This window comes from Mesoplodon densirostris, chromosome 15 (assembly GCF_025265405.1).
Source record: "Mesoplodon densirostris isolate mMesDen1 chromosome 15, mMesDen1 primary haplotype, whole genome shotgun sequence".
Classification (NCBI taxonomy): Eukaryota; Metazoa; Chordata; class Mammalia; order Artiodactyla; family Ziphiidae; genus Mesoplodon; species Mesoplodon densirostris.
In genome coordinates this window covers 15,894,884-15,909,764 of record NC_082675.1, presented here as the reverse complement: position 1 = coordinate 15,909,764, position 14,881 = coordinate 15,894,884, and the positions used below count along the sequence as shown (strand labels likewise).

Below are 14,881 nucleotides of genomic sequence, written 5' to 3'. Positions count from 1 at the left end.
GACTTAAGCAAATGATAAATTTAAGCAAATCCATAAGTTCTAAAATGGTCTCTATGAGGGTGTGAGGAAAAGAGGTCCTATCAAGCACTGTTACTTGGGAGTATGAATTGGTATAAGCCACTGTGGAGAGCAATTTGGCAGTGTCTCTTCAAATGTAAAATGGTCACCTATGACTCAGAAATTCTACTTCTCAGGAACTGCTCTAGAGAAATACTCCCACATATGCACAAACAGGCATGCAAGGATGTGCACTGAAGGACCATTTTTAATAGTGAAAAACTGAATTTCAAACAACCAAAATACCCATTGTGGTAGGCTGAATAATGACCACCACCCCCCGCCAAGATGTCCACATCCTAATCCCTGGAACCTGTGAATGTGACCTTAGATGGCAAAAGGGACTTGGCAGATGTGATGAAATTAAGGATCCTGAGATGTGGAGATTACCCTGGATTATCCGGGTGGGCTCTAAATGTAACCACAAGGGTCCTTGTAAAAGGGATGCAAGAGGAGTCAGTGAGAGGTGAAAATGACATGATGACAGATCAGAGACGAGGGCGATATACTTTAAAGGTTCAAGGAAGGAGCCACAAGCCAAGGAATACAGGTGGCCACTAGAACCTGTGAAAGAGGCAAGGGAATGCATTCTCCCCTAGAGCCTCTGGAAGGAACCAGATCTGCCAACACCTGACTTTAACCCAATGTGACTCATTTAGGACTTCTGATCTCCAGAAATGTAAGAGAATAAGTTTGTGTTGTCTTGAGCCACTAAGTTTGTAATAGTGTGCTAGCATTGCAACAGGAAACTAACACACTCATCAGTAGGAGAACAGCTAAATAAGCTATGGCATTTCTGGAGTCTTGTGCAGCACTTAAAAAATTGCAATAGATCTATATGTGGAGACATAGAAAAATCAAAACATAACATTGAATTTAAGAAGCAAGTTATAGAATGATATGTCTAGCATCAAATCTTTTTTTTTTTTTTGACATGGACCATTTTTAAAGTCTTAATTGAATCTGTTACAATATGGCTTCTGTTTTATGTTTTGATTTTTTGGCCACAAGGCATGTGGGATCCTAGCTCCCCAACCAGGGATTGAACCCACACCCCCTGCATTAGAAGGCGAAGTCTCAACCACTGGACCGCCAGGGAAGTCCCTAGAATCAAATCTATTACGCAAAAAAGAAAAAATAATAAAAAGTGTTATGTACACACACACACACACACACACACACACACACCCCACACACATAAACATACACATTCAACAATGGTCTTGAAGAATATACCAAAAAAAATTTATCATTGATTTAACCAGGGTGGGGAGTAGATGGAAACAGGACTAGTGATGCTAGTCAAAAGGAACTTCAGTTTAACCTGCATTTTTTATAAGAATATATTTATGTATTGGTTTTTAAAGAATTTAATGAATACATTAAAATGTTAACAATGCAGCATCAAAGTAATAGTGATACAATTTCTGCAGTCTTCTCTCCTTCTGAAGTAATTATGCATTTGTCCCATAGTTGATCACCTGCTGTTATTTACATTTGTCTACAACTATTGACTAAACATCTTGCAAAGCAGACTACACTCCTGTGTTCACCCCACCATCACCACTGTAAAACAAGCCAGAAAGAGGGGTGGAGGGAGGAGAAAGCATGGGGCACTTTCAGGAATTGACAGTCCTTTCATAATTATCACCACAGGTACCTTATATGACTTAGGAAAGAACAGGTGCATGACAATCCCCCCAGTAGCCCTGGCCAACAGGTGGTATGTTATGGCAGCCAATATGGAAGCCAAGAAGACAGATAATAATCAAAACTGATTTATTTAGCAAGACCCTAGGCATACAATTGGAGGAAAACTGAAATGAAGACTATTATCTCATCTGCCAGCCAGATTCCAAACAAACTGGGAAGGAAGAAAATTCCAAAGGGATCACAAACACACCAAAAAAAGCACTATCTCCACTATTCACTACTAGGAAAAAAAATTTGTTGATGGGATAGTTTTGCTTTCATATACACTGGGCAGCTAACTGAATATACATAAAATAACTTCTCAGCAACATAGCACCTTCCAAAGAGAGTTCATACACTGTAAGTACATAATCACATCCATCCTTAACTAATCCTTACGTTAACCCTATTATTATCCCCCTCTTACAGATGACTAGGCAGTCTAACAATGGTTTTGAAGCCTCAACCCTGGGCTGGAATCAGACAGATCTATTTCAGCCTCAGCTTTACTAGTCACTGTATGACCTTCGTCAAGTTACTTCACTTCTGTGCCATGGCTTCCTTATTTGTAAAATAAAGATAACAATAGTACCAACCTCATAAAGTTGCAGTGAGGATTAAATGAGATAACGGGTGGGAAGTGCTTAGCACAGAGCCTGGCATGCAATATGCTGACACTGTTGTCCTCGTGGTGGTAGAGGTGGTGACAATGATGACAAAGAAGTTGCAGTGGAAGAAACCAGGGATTATTAAAGGTAATTGAACTTGCCCAAGGTCACAGGCAGAGCTAGAGTTTCAATCCCAGCCTGACTCTTTAAACCTGACTTTAACCTCTAGGCAATACTGCCTCCCACAGTCCTCAAATACTTCGTCCTAACTTTACAGCTAGCCAGTCATACCTGAGAACTTTTTTTTTCCTTTTTTTTTCTTTTAATTGAAGAATAGTCGATTTACAATGTCGTGCTAATTTCTGCTGGACAGCAAAGTGACTCAGTTATAAACATATATACATTCTTTTTTTATATTCTTTCACCTGAGAAATTTTGAGCCATTTGCTGAAGTCACAGAACACTGTACCAAGATTCAGTGACTCTTATTCTAGTGCTCATTAATTACCTGATAATTAATTCTGTTGGTGAACAAAGGCAGTTTATTCATTTATTCATTAACTCTTCCAAATCTAGAATTTGGAATTCTCTAAAAGTACATAAACACTTTCCAAAGAATTCTGACCAAAGGATAAACAGGTGGTAGTATCCTCCTAGGAGAACAGATCGACATTTATGAATTTAAATATCACCTCAAAGCTTTCACTTGAGTGTAACATAAGTATTCAAAGCCTTGACTATTTAAGCTGATCACCTCCAAACCCAAAGGTTCCTTCCCTTACATGATTAAAAACAGAAAACAAACCCAAAGACCTATTGAGCCTTTTTCACTTCCTAAATAACATCAGTAAAGCATTCTGGGCTTCTGCGGGTTTTGCTTGTTTTACTGAAGTATAATTGGCATACAATAAACTACACATATTTAAAGTGTACAATTTCAGGAGTTTCGACATATGTATACATACCACATGAAACCATCACCACAATCAAAGTAGGGAACATTGCCATCACCCCAAAAGTTTCCTCATGCACCTTTGTAATCCTTTCTCCCAATCCTTCCTGCCTGCCTTCATCCCCAGGCAGCCACTGATCTGCTTTCCATGACTATAGATTAGTTTACACTTCCTAGAACATCATATAAATGGAATCTTACAGTATGCACTCTTGTATGACTGACTGGGTTCTTCCACTCAGCATAAATCCAAGTTGTCAGTATCAACAACTCATTCATTTCTATTGCTTAGAATTCCATTATACGGATGTACCACACCTGTTTATCCATTCACTTGTTGATGGACATTTTGATTATTTCCAGTTTTTGGCAAACACAAATAAAGCTGCCATGAACATACATGTTCAAGTCTTTGAATGGGGCGGGCGGGGGTGGGGGGTGGTCCTTATAAACAAACACAATGAAAGATGAGAAACACTAACCAAAATGCTTGGGTTCAAACTTAATCTAAACTACGGAGTAAAAGATATCTTGGCCACCTTGAGCAAGTCAATTAGCTTCTCTGTCAACATCCAGATGTATGACGCCTGTCCCCACCTGGAATTTGTAAAGAAAAATGAGACAGGAAGCTGAATTCTTTTGGAACTTCCACAAAGAAACTAATGCTTTTTTCTTGTAAATTCCCTTAATTTAAAAAAGACTAATGGTCTATGAAATGTAATGCAAAATTCAATAATATTTGTCATTTTTGAGCTATTGCTTTTTTATTTCTCTTGAATTAATATTTATTTCAACACTTAAAAACTAATTTCCTGCATGCTTTCACTTTTTGCCAAAAACATAAAATTAAATACAGATAGCTATTTCAAAGGACAAGAAAGAGCTTCACTCTGCATCTTTAATCCGCTCAAGTAGATTCAAAGTCCTTACCTACAAGGCCCTACTTGATCTGCAGACCCGGCCTCCATCTCCTATCACTCACTCTCCTTTCCCCCTTTGTTTACTGGGCTCAGAGCTCCACACTAAGGATGCTACGGATGCTTCCCTCTCAGGGACTTGGCTCTTGCTGTCCTCTGTCTGGGATGTGCTCCCCCCAATAGCCATATGGTACACTCTCATTTCTTTCAGGTCTCAAATGCCATCCTGGTCTTTCCTTTCCAGTCCACTGTATGTAAAACAGAGCCCTTCCCCACACCATTACTCTCCATCCCTCTTACCCAGCTATACTTTTCTCCATAGCACTTATCATTTGACATATTATTCATATGTCCTATATTTGACAATTTGTTATCGTCTATATCCCCCACTAAAATAAAAGATTTTTTAAGAACAAGGATTTTATTTTATCCCCTGCTATGTCCCCAACACCCATGACAGTGGGCTCGGCTCACCTCTGAATTCCACAAACACTTGTTAATGAATTTGCTGATTAAACACTATAGACTGAAAGACAAACAAAAAAACCTTCCCTTTGAAATTCACTGAGAAGAAAATTTTTAATTCAAATTCTCTGCTATTGCTTAAATTAAAATGCTAAGTTAACGCTGATCTACTTCTTAGGATGGGTTCTTTTTTCGGATTGACATTTAACTTTGAGCAGCACTTACATAGTGAAAAGAACACTGGAATTCAAAGCCAGGAAAGCCAGGGTCTAGTCACTTGCCCTGCCATAACTAGCTATGCTACCAAGCCAAAACCTCTCCTGATCTCAGATAACTTCTCTCTAAAATGAGGGAAACAAGTATCTCTAAGGTTCCTCCTTGCTCTAAAATTCTGAGACTCTATTGCAGATAGTGCAGTCTTACGCGTTAAGGTTGCCAATCATAAATTAGTCACCTCAGTTTGAGTCTCATCTTTCTTAATCCAAAATTGTTAACTGATTCTATATAACTATAAAATCCTGTAAAAATTGGTCATTTTTCACCCAGATGTCCAGTGGAAGGAGAGGCTTGGAAGAGCCTCATAGGGGTAGTAGCATTTCAAAAGTTAGTTTTTAAAAAGTTGATGAACCTCTAATCTTCCTCAAATGTAAAAAGAGTAAGTCACTGGGAAGGAAATAAAGATACCTGTTTATTACCCTATCTTTACGCAGTTATTAAACTTAAAACAATTACAAATATGAGTATCATACATGCATAAAGGTAGTGGAATATTATGATTAGGAGCAGATATGTTTGAGACCAAACAGACCTGGGTTAAAGTCCAGGCTCTCTTCTCCAACTATGTGTGATCTTGAGCAAGTTGCATACCTGCTCTGTACCTTACTTGCCTTACCTGTACATGGGTACAATATTTACAATTGTTACAACAGGTAACAATATTTAGCTACCAGAATCCCTCCCCACTTTTTTTTAAACCAGGATCCCTTGGGGAATTTAGTAAGACAATGCCTGACACATAGGATACACTTACTCAATATTATTATCATTAAATACGCAAAACACAAACCTAACAGCCACAAAAACATTCTTAGCTATTTCTCCTGATACTATGTTGCCTGTATAACATATGGAAAGAAATGAAAAAAGTTCTGACTACATTCAGAAATGTTTATCACCCATATACATATTGGTTTCTGAGAGGTCAGACCATAAAAATTTTTTTTAAGTTTTTAAAAAATCTTCCAGGCCAGAGAGATTCTTTCTATTAAATCATTCTTCTGGGGAAATACCTGACAAATACTCAGTACATTTGTACAGTAAACATCTTAGGAAAGCCAGCTTAACACCTCAGGTATTTTTAACTAACCTTACACTTTTTAATAATAAATAAATTACATACATATAGAAATTTTGGATCTGTGAACTTTGTCTCTAAGGAACAAAGAGCATCTGCTTTCCTCATTTCACATACAGGAGAACCAATTAAATCAAAAGATTCCACCATCATAGCATAATGCCCCTTGAGTTTTTAAGCATATAAGACACGCAGACACACCTTGCTTTTTATAGAAAAGGCCCAAATGAGACATAATAAAACTATGATTCCATGTTAGGAGTTCCCTACCAATTTGCACACGCCTTATTTTTTGGTGGCCAGACTGTAAAATAAGTCATTAAGAGTTCACAATGGGAATGCCGCAACCTCAACCTCAAATCCAGACACAAAAATATAGAGGAACGTATTCGCATCTCAGACACGTCGTCCAAATGTCTCCGCCAACGGGATCCCATCACTGCCGTTCCAGAAACACATAGTAATGGGTTTTAATCCATTTCTATAAATGTTCGTTGTGCTGAAAGCCAAAGGGCCTGCAAAACCGCATAACACAAAAGATTCCTCGCATTCCGTTTACAGCCAGAAGACAAGCCATCCTCTCTGCGCCCTACCCCAGAGAGTCCTCCTTGCGACAAAAATTTCGTGACACCCCATGCTACCTACACATCAAAATGTCACCCCACAAAGTGGAGGGGGAGCAGTGCCGCGATGAACCGATCCTGCCAGTACTGCCACCCCTGGGCAAACACGAAACCCAGAGAAGTCGGTGGAAAGTTCCCATCCACACAGCATATTTGGTTTCCTTCTGCCCCCAAACCCAGCGGCACAATTGCTGAGATTTGCTTTTGCACCTGCCACGGCTCCTAAGCCTGGGCTTCTCCGCGACCCCCGAGCTCATAAAAAGGCTTTGCGGCCTAAAACGCCCGTGACCCTTGCGGATAGCGCACCGAGGGCCGCTGTAGCATCCCCCGCGCTGTCCACACTGCCCGCTTCCCTGACAAAGGCCCCGTGTCAATTCGAGGCACGACACGGAGTAGTTTCTGGATTGCCCATCGCGGACAGGCAGCTGCCACTACCTTCTCCCGAGAAAAACAAACAAAACACACACGCACACATACACACACACACACGCACAGCACTAGGGAATGACGGGGTGGTGGGGGGGAGGTGTAGAGCGTTAAAATTAAAATGTCCCCAAAGCTAAGCAGCCTGGGTGTGCCCTGGAAGTGCGTCCAAGGGGTCCGTGGGGGAAGGGAGACCGGGCCCGGGAGGCGGCGGCGGCTCCTCCGGGGCTTCAAGGCCGTGCCGGGTGATGGTCTAATAAAATGCTGGGAGTCGGAACGTTCAAAATGAATCCACAAACGAAATCCCCGGCGGGCTTGAGGCCCCGAGGAGGGAGGGAGGCGGGTGGTCTGCAGACTCGCGGCGCGGCCCGCACCTGCCTGCCCGGCGCCCACACACACCTGCTGGGGCAGCCTTCGTGGGCCTCGGGGTCGGGGTGAAGTGGAGATGAGAGGGCCCGACCCCGGGAATGGGGCGCGGGTGGGCTAATCTGATGGCGGAGGCCGGGGGCAGCCTCGCTCACCTCCAAGTCGGTGTCGGCGGCCTCCGGGGCCCCGAGAATCTCGCTGGGCAGCTCGGCCAGGTCGGTGACCCGGATCAGCCCGTCGTGCAGGAAGATGGTCTCCTCCTTCACCGAGAGCCACTGCGCCGAGTCCGTGGCCGCCGCCGCTGCAGCCGCCGCGGCCGCCGACGAGCCCATGGCCCCGGCTGAGGGGTTGGCGGTGAGGAACAGCCGCCCGGCCAGGGGAGACGCGAGCAGCAGCCGCCGCGATCACCAGTCCATGGCAGCAGCCGCCGCGCCCGCCTGCAGCGCCCCGCTCGCCGCCTCGCCCGTGGAGCTCCGCCCTAGGAGGTCCGAGCCGCCATCCTCCCACCCCTAGCCCCGGAGACCCCGGCCCCGCCGCCACCGCCACCGCCACCGCCACCGCCGCCGCCCTGAGGAGCAAGATCCGCCTCTGCCTCTCGGCAGCCAACTGTCAGTGAGACGCCATGTTGGGGGCGGAGCTCCCGGCATGCCCCGCGGAGCGGACAATACCGGCCCCGCCCACCCGTTTGGCCCCGCCCGCCTCCCCGCGGACCGGGGGCAGCCGGGTCAGCAGGACCTCTTACGCCTCGCCTGCCACTGCATCTTCCCCTTAGAGTGACCTCCCACGCCCCTTGCTATTCGAGGGCGCCCTGGGTCTGCAGTGCACCAAGAGAAGAGGGCACCGCCTCCCCTCCTCCCACCTGCTCAGGTGTGCACTCCTCTCTCTGCGGCCGGAGTCCCCACCCTGGGCCCCTAGGCAGAGCCTGGAGGTTCACTTTCACTCCCACGTTTAAATGAGATACGTGCAAAAATCTGGCGCAGAGTAAGCGCTGCACATTTGTTCATAAGCACTTGGTAGAAGCGCACGGTAGGTGCTTCATATTTACTACAAATTCTAGTACCCAATAAGCACTCAAAATCTGGTGAAAATAAAGCATGGGTCACAGTGTTTGATGTCCAGTGTCTGGCACTTAATAAACGCTCCGAGAGGGAGTTAAAACTATTGTTATACTCCATCAGTATTCAACACTGATTGACATACACCTTAAAAATATGCCCGCCATCCCACTTTTACTAAAACAAGAAAGGAAAGAACTATGTGTGTAGAGAAAAATGTGCGGGAGAATAAGTACCAAATTGTTAATGTGAATTGCCACGCAAAGTAGGACCAGCCTGGAATGGTTGAGGTGAGATTATCTTTGTACTGCTTTTATACTTAAAAATAAATAAATAAATAAAGCGCTCTTTGGTATCAAAGGACTTGAATACATATGTCCACCAAAAAACCTGCATAGGGCACTTTATAACAGCTTTATTCATAATTGCCAAAACTTGGAAGTAACCAAGATGCCCTTCAGTAAGTGAATGGATAAATAAACTGTGGTACATCCAGGAGCTTCCCTGGTGGCACAGTGGTTAAAAATCCTCCTGCCAATGCAGGGGACACAGGTTCCATCACTGGTCCGGGAAGATCCCACATGCCACGGAGCAACTAAGCCCATGCGCCACAACTACTGAGCCTCAGTGCCACAACTACTGAAGCCCACGTGCCTAGAGGCCATGCTCCACAACAAGAGAAGCCACCGCAATGAGAAGCCCGCACACCGCAACTAAGAGCAGCCCCTGCTCATCGCAACTAGAGAAACCCGTATGCAGCAAGGAAGACCCAAGACAGCCAAAAGTAAATAAATAAATTTATTTATTTTTAAAATAAATAAATAAATAAATAAATAAACCGTGGTACATCCAGACAATGGAATATTATTCAGCACTAAAAAGAAATGACTACCTGGGACTTCTCTGGTGGCCCAGCGGGTAAGACTCCAAGCTCCCAGTTCAGGGGGCCTGGGTTCAATCCCTGGTCGGGGAACTAGATCCCGCACGCATGCCGCAACTAAGAAGCCCATGTGCCACACCAAAGATCCTGCATGCTGCAACTAAGATCCAGAGCAGCCAAAATAAATAAATAAATAAATATTTAAATAAATAAAAATAAAAAGACGTGACTATCAAGCCATGAGAAGACATGGAAGAAACTTTAAGGCACATTACTAAGTTAGAGAAGCCAATCTGAAAATGCTATACACTGTATGATTCCAACTATGTCATATTCTGGAAAAGGCAAAACTATGGAGACAATAAAAAGATCAGTGGTGGCTAGTGGATGTGGGAAGAGAGGGATGAGTAGGCAGAGCACAGAGGATTTTTCGGGCAGTGAAAATACTATGTATAATACCATAATGGTGGATACATGAAATTATACATTTGTCCAAACCCATAGAATATACAACACCAAGAGGGAGCCACAGTGTAAGCTGTGGACTTTAGGGATTATGATGTGTCAGTTAGGTTCATCAGCTGCAACAAATGTACCACTCTGGCAGGGGATGTTGAAAATGGGGGAGACTATGTGTGCATGGGAGCAGGGAGTATGTGGGAAATCTCTGCACCTTCTCGATTTTTCTGCGAACCTAAAACTGCTCTAAAAAATAAAGTTTTAATAAAGAATGAATGAATGAATACATTAGAACATTAAAGTGCATACCCTTTGATCCAGCAATTCAACTTTGAAGAAGTTGTCCAAAGGAAATAATCAGACCCATAGTCAAGGATGTACATACAAGGATGTGCAGCTCAGTATTGTTTGTAAGAGGAAAAATTATAATCAGTTTAAATATCCAACAGTGTGGGACTGGTTAACTATAATAATGGTATATCCATAACATGGAATATTATGGAGCCATTCAGAATAATGTTTATGAAGAATATTAATACAAGTGAACGTTCATGATATATTGGTGAATGGAAAAAGTCAGGCTAAAGTAGTAAGGAAATTTTGAAATTTAATTGTATTTACTGTATGGTTGCATTTTTTAAATTACACGGATGTATGACTATAGGTGTAGAAGGAAAGACAGGGAAGGTAGCATGTCTGATAACATTCAGATGAATCTCAGCAGTGCATTTACAGGTAGGTGACTGGGGGGTTTGTGGTTTGGGCTTTGCAATGTTTTCCAAGTTTTCTCCTAGAGCATGCACTACTTTTTAAAAAAGCAAAAAAAAAAAAAATCTATTGAACACCTAGGAATCAAAGTGTCTCCACTCATATAACCACCATACTACCCTTCCAAGTATTCATTAATAGCCCCATTTTATAAGGAACTGAGGCTCAGAATTAAGTGACTTGCACCTGCCTAGGAACTGGCAGAACTGAGATTTGAACACATAGCTGGCTCCATCCTGTACTGCCTCCCTCCCAAATAAGTAATTCACATACATTGCACAGTTACAACAATCTCATGTGTCTTAAAATGACTGTTAATTTCATTTTCACGATATTTATCCCACACGCATTTACTAAGCTCCTAGCAGGTGTCAAATCCTGGGAGGTGTACAGAATGGAGATATTATTACTCCCACTTTCAGCTAGGAAACTGAGGCTCAGTTGGATACTTTACTCAATATCTCACAGACAGTAAACATCAAATCTCAGATGTGAACCCAGGTCTGTCTGATTCTATAATCCCAGCTTCCTTATTTTGTCTCACAACTTCCAAATCCAATGGCAACCATCAGTTTTTGAATGCTCAGGTTTCGGAATCTAAATAACCTTCTTGTGTGGCTCAAAATAAATTCTCCTTCTCATATTGTTTGTATTTCAAGATCAGGAGTTTAAATGCCGAAGAAGTACAGATCTTTCTTGACCTATGATGGGATTATGCCCTGATAAACCCATCATAAACTGAAAATATCAAAAGTAGAAAGTCTCACTGAACATCATAGCTTAGCTCAACCTACCTTAAACGGGCTCAGAACACTTACATTAGCCTAAAATTGAGCAAAATCATCTAACACAAAACCTCTTTTATAATGAAGCATTGAATATCTTGTGTAATTTATTGAATACTATACTGAAAGTGAAAAACAGAATGGTTGCATAGATACTGAATGGTTGTAAGTATATAGGTTGTTCATCTATAGTGGAAGCTTGCTGCCACTTCCTGGCATCACGAGAGAGGATCTTACCGCGTATCACTAGCCCAGAAAAAGATCAAAATTCAAAATCTGAGATTCAGTTTCTACTGCATGTATATTGCTTTCACACCACTGTCAAGTCAAAAAATCTATAAGTCCAACCATCCTAGGTCAGGGGCAGTCTGTATTGTCCTTCACTTCAATTAATGAAAACAGCACATATCCAAGGCTGAAAGTCTTTAGACTGCGTACTGAATAGCAATTTAAATCTGAAGTTTTAAAAAGCCACTTTAGTCTTGATATACTTACTGTTTTCATGGTATATATTGTCCCACAATTTACTTTCAACCTGTGTTCATATTTAATATGTATGTCTCATCGCATGTAGTAGGGTCTTATTTTTATTCACTCAGTCATCCCCTGCCTATTAATTTTAGTGTCTCAGTCATTAACATTTTATACAATTATTGATATGCTTGGATTTACGTCTACCATTTTGCTGTTTTCTATTTGTCCCTTTGTGTTTTGTTTCTATGGTCCTCTTTTGATGCCTTCTTTTTGGTTATTTGAAAAACTTTTATTATTCTGTTTTAATTTATCTATTAGCCTTTCTGCAGTATCTCTTTGTATTATATTTAGGGGTTACTCTAGGGATTATAATATATGTATCTAAACTTTCACAGTCTACAGAGTTAATATTTACCATTTTCTGTAAAATGGAAAAACCTTAAAATAATACCGTCTTTTTATCACCTCTCCAAAAAAATAGTTATTTAATATTTTAGCAACAGTAATTAATTAGTCATAGGACTGCATGGCTGCCACTGTACCACAATGAGGCAGCTGATGAATTAATATTTATAGAACCCCCTCTGGAAAAAGACCATTTACTGGGAATTTCTAGAATAGATCAGCAAGACAAAGAAAGTCGCTGCTCAGAAGAACTCTATGCTGGAAGCTTGGAGGCAGAGAATCCAAATTTAGTCAAGATCACACACACACACACACACACACACACCATGCACACAGGAAACATCCATTCATGGAATCATAGAAAGGAAAGGTTTATGGTTTATGACTTATTTTCTTCGGAATTGTCCTTTCCACTCTTCCATTTGAGAATGGGGGCTTGGGATGGGAAAAGGATCAAGGGAAGGTGTTGGCTAGGCAACCCTCTGGAGGAAGCATGAGAAAGCAGCAAGAAGAGCTATGAGTAGACTGGACTTCAGTTTCCCCTTGGAGGCATCTCCCCAGGAGAGAGCAAGCTTGTTGATGGAGACTGTCTCTCCGCTGCCCCAGCTGCTGACGCAGTGTTCACTGGCCTTGGCTCAAGTTGGGGCCCCTCTGGGATTTTGCAATATCTCTCCCTTCTGCTGGCTTTTCTGCACCAGCTGACTGTCTAAAATGAGTCTGTAATCCTTACCAGGCCCACAGAAATGCGAGTGTAGCCTGGAGATAAGTGGTCCTTGATAAGCCTTAATAGAGCTTGAAATAGCTTTAAACAAAACAGCCATGTTAATTTTTAAAGCCTTTCAAAACACCAAGGAAAAAAACACATGCCTACATCTGCTAAATAAATACATGCACACACATTGACAGAACCTGTGGGGGAGATTGAGTATTTCCATCTCACTAATCACAGTCTCAAAGAGGAAGCACACACACCTACTCAAAATCTTTTTTTCCAAGTGATCTGGTCAGCCCTGTTTTCTTTTTTTTTTTTTTTTAATTTATTTCAAGGAAGATTCTGTCAGCTCATAGGTGAGTCTATGAGGCAGCAGAGAAAGGAAATAGGATGAAAAAGATATTTGAAAATGAAGAGGGAGAAATTCTCCTTAGAGCTCCCTTGATTACGGTAACTTAAGGGACAAGCCTCCACGTTGATGAAAAGCTCAACGATGAAAAGCCCAATGATGAAGCAGCATGACGTGCAACTGTCATTGGAGGAATCGGCACCTTGGAGCTCCGAAACATGCCACGTCCTCTCTCGCCCCCTTGTGGACATCAGAGGCCGTACCGCACTGGAATTTCCAATTCTTACTTAACAAATTTGCAAGCACTTCCCTGATGCAAACAAAAACTTACATTAAAAAACGGTAGTCTTCACAAAGGAAAAGTGGGCAAAAGACACAATCTTAGAGTTTGCACAAGAGGAAAAGCAAACACTCTATGTTTTCATTCATTCAGTATTCACTGAGTGCCTACTTTGTGCCGACAAAATGTTAGGTTTGGCACTCCTCTCTAGGAAAAAGGCAGCTTCCCTCCCTCCAGAAGCTTAGGATGGGGAAGTGACTTGGAACAAGTAATTCCAAAGGGGATGAGAAGTCCAGGGACCTGATCTGAGAAATGAGGAAGGTTCCCTGAGGATGTCCTGGGGGGTTTTGTTGTTGATCTTTCAGTTTTTTTGAGATATAACTGACATACAGTACTGCGTAAGTTTAAGGTGTACAGCATAATGATTTGACTTACATACATCATGAAGTGATTATCACAATGAGTTTAGCGAATATCCATCATCCCATATACAAACAAAAGAAAAGAAAAACTGTTTTTTCCTTGTGATGAGAACTCTGAGGATTCACTCTCTTGACAACCTTCATATATAACATACAGCAGTGTTGATTATACTAATCAGGTTGTACATTACATCCCTGGTACTTATTTATCTTATAACTGGAAGTTTGTACAGGAGGAAACTGTTATGTGAGGAGAAGAATCTGCAGGTGGATATTTTCTTTTTAATATCCTTATCACGAAGGAATTCAATCTAAAGCAGCCTAGGACTCCAGGATCACACTTGTGGGGTTTCTTCCCCCCACAATTTTAGGATTATTTTAGGCTGTGCCCTATTTCCTTTCCTACTTATTTTTATATCAGAGCTTGTTTCTTTTTCATAAAAATTTGCACTGACTGTTATAATTAGTAAAAAAAAAATCAGTAAGTTGATCAGATTCCTGCCACTGTTCACATTGCTAGGGTATTTTAGTTGTTCCTTGTTCTCCTTAAACCAGTCCTCATTTAGAGTGATCTTTCTAAAATGCAAGTGTGGGGACTTCCCTGGTGGTCCAGTGGCTAAGACTCCACGATCCCAGTGCAGGGGGCCTGGGTCCGATCCCTGATCAGGGAACTAGATCCCACATGCCACAACTAAGATCCTGCATGCTGCAACTAAGACCTGGCGCAGCCAAAAAAACAAAATTCATTTTTTTAATGAATTTTTTAAAAATAAAAATAAAATGCAAGCATGATTATCAAGTCACTTCCTGGCTTTAAAATCCTGTAGTGAGGGAC

The 14,881-nt window shown here is 42.0% G+C and overlaps 1 protein-coding gene across 3 annotated transcripts in view; it reads right to left on the bottom strand.

Moving 5' to 3' along the window:
• Positions 1 to 7,942, bottom strand: part of HECTD4 (HECT domain E3 ubiquitin protein ligase 4) — a 193,069-nt gene extending 185,127 nt beyond the window's left edge. For all 3 annotated transcript variants that reach the window (XM_060119741.1, XM_060119742.1, XM_060119743.1), the window contains exon 1: positions 7,613 to 7,942. In XM_060119741.1, coding sequence (XP_059975724.1) covers positions 7,613 to 7,789 — 177 coding nt within the window. In that variant the 5' untranslated portion in view covers positions 7,790 to 7,942. The remainder of the gene's footprint in view (positions 1 to 7,612) is intronic.
• Between the last annotated feature and the right edge of the window lie 6,939 nt (positions 7,943 to 14,881).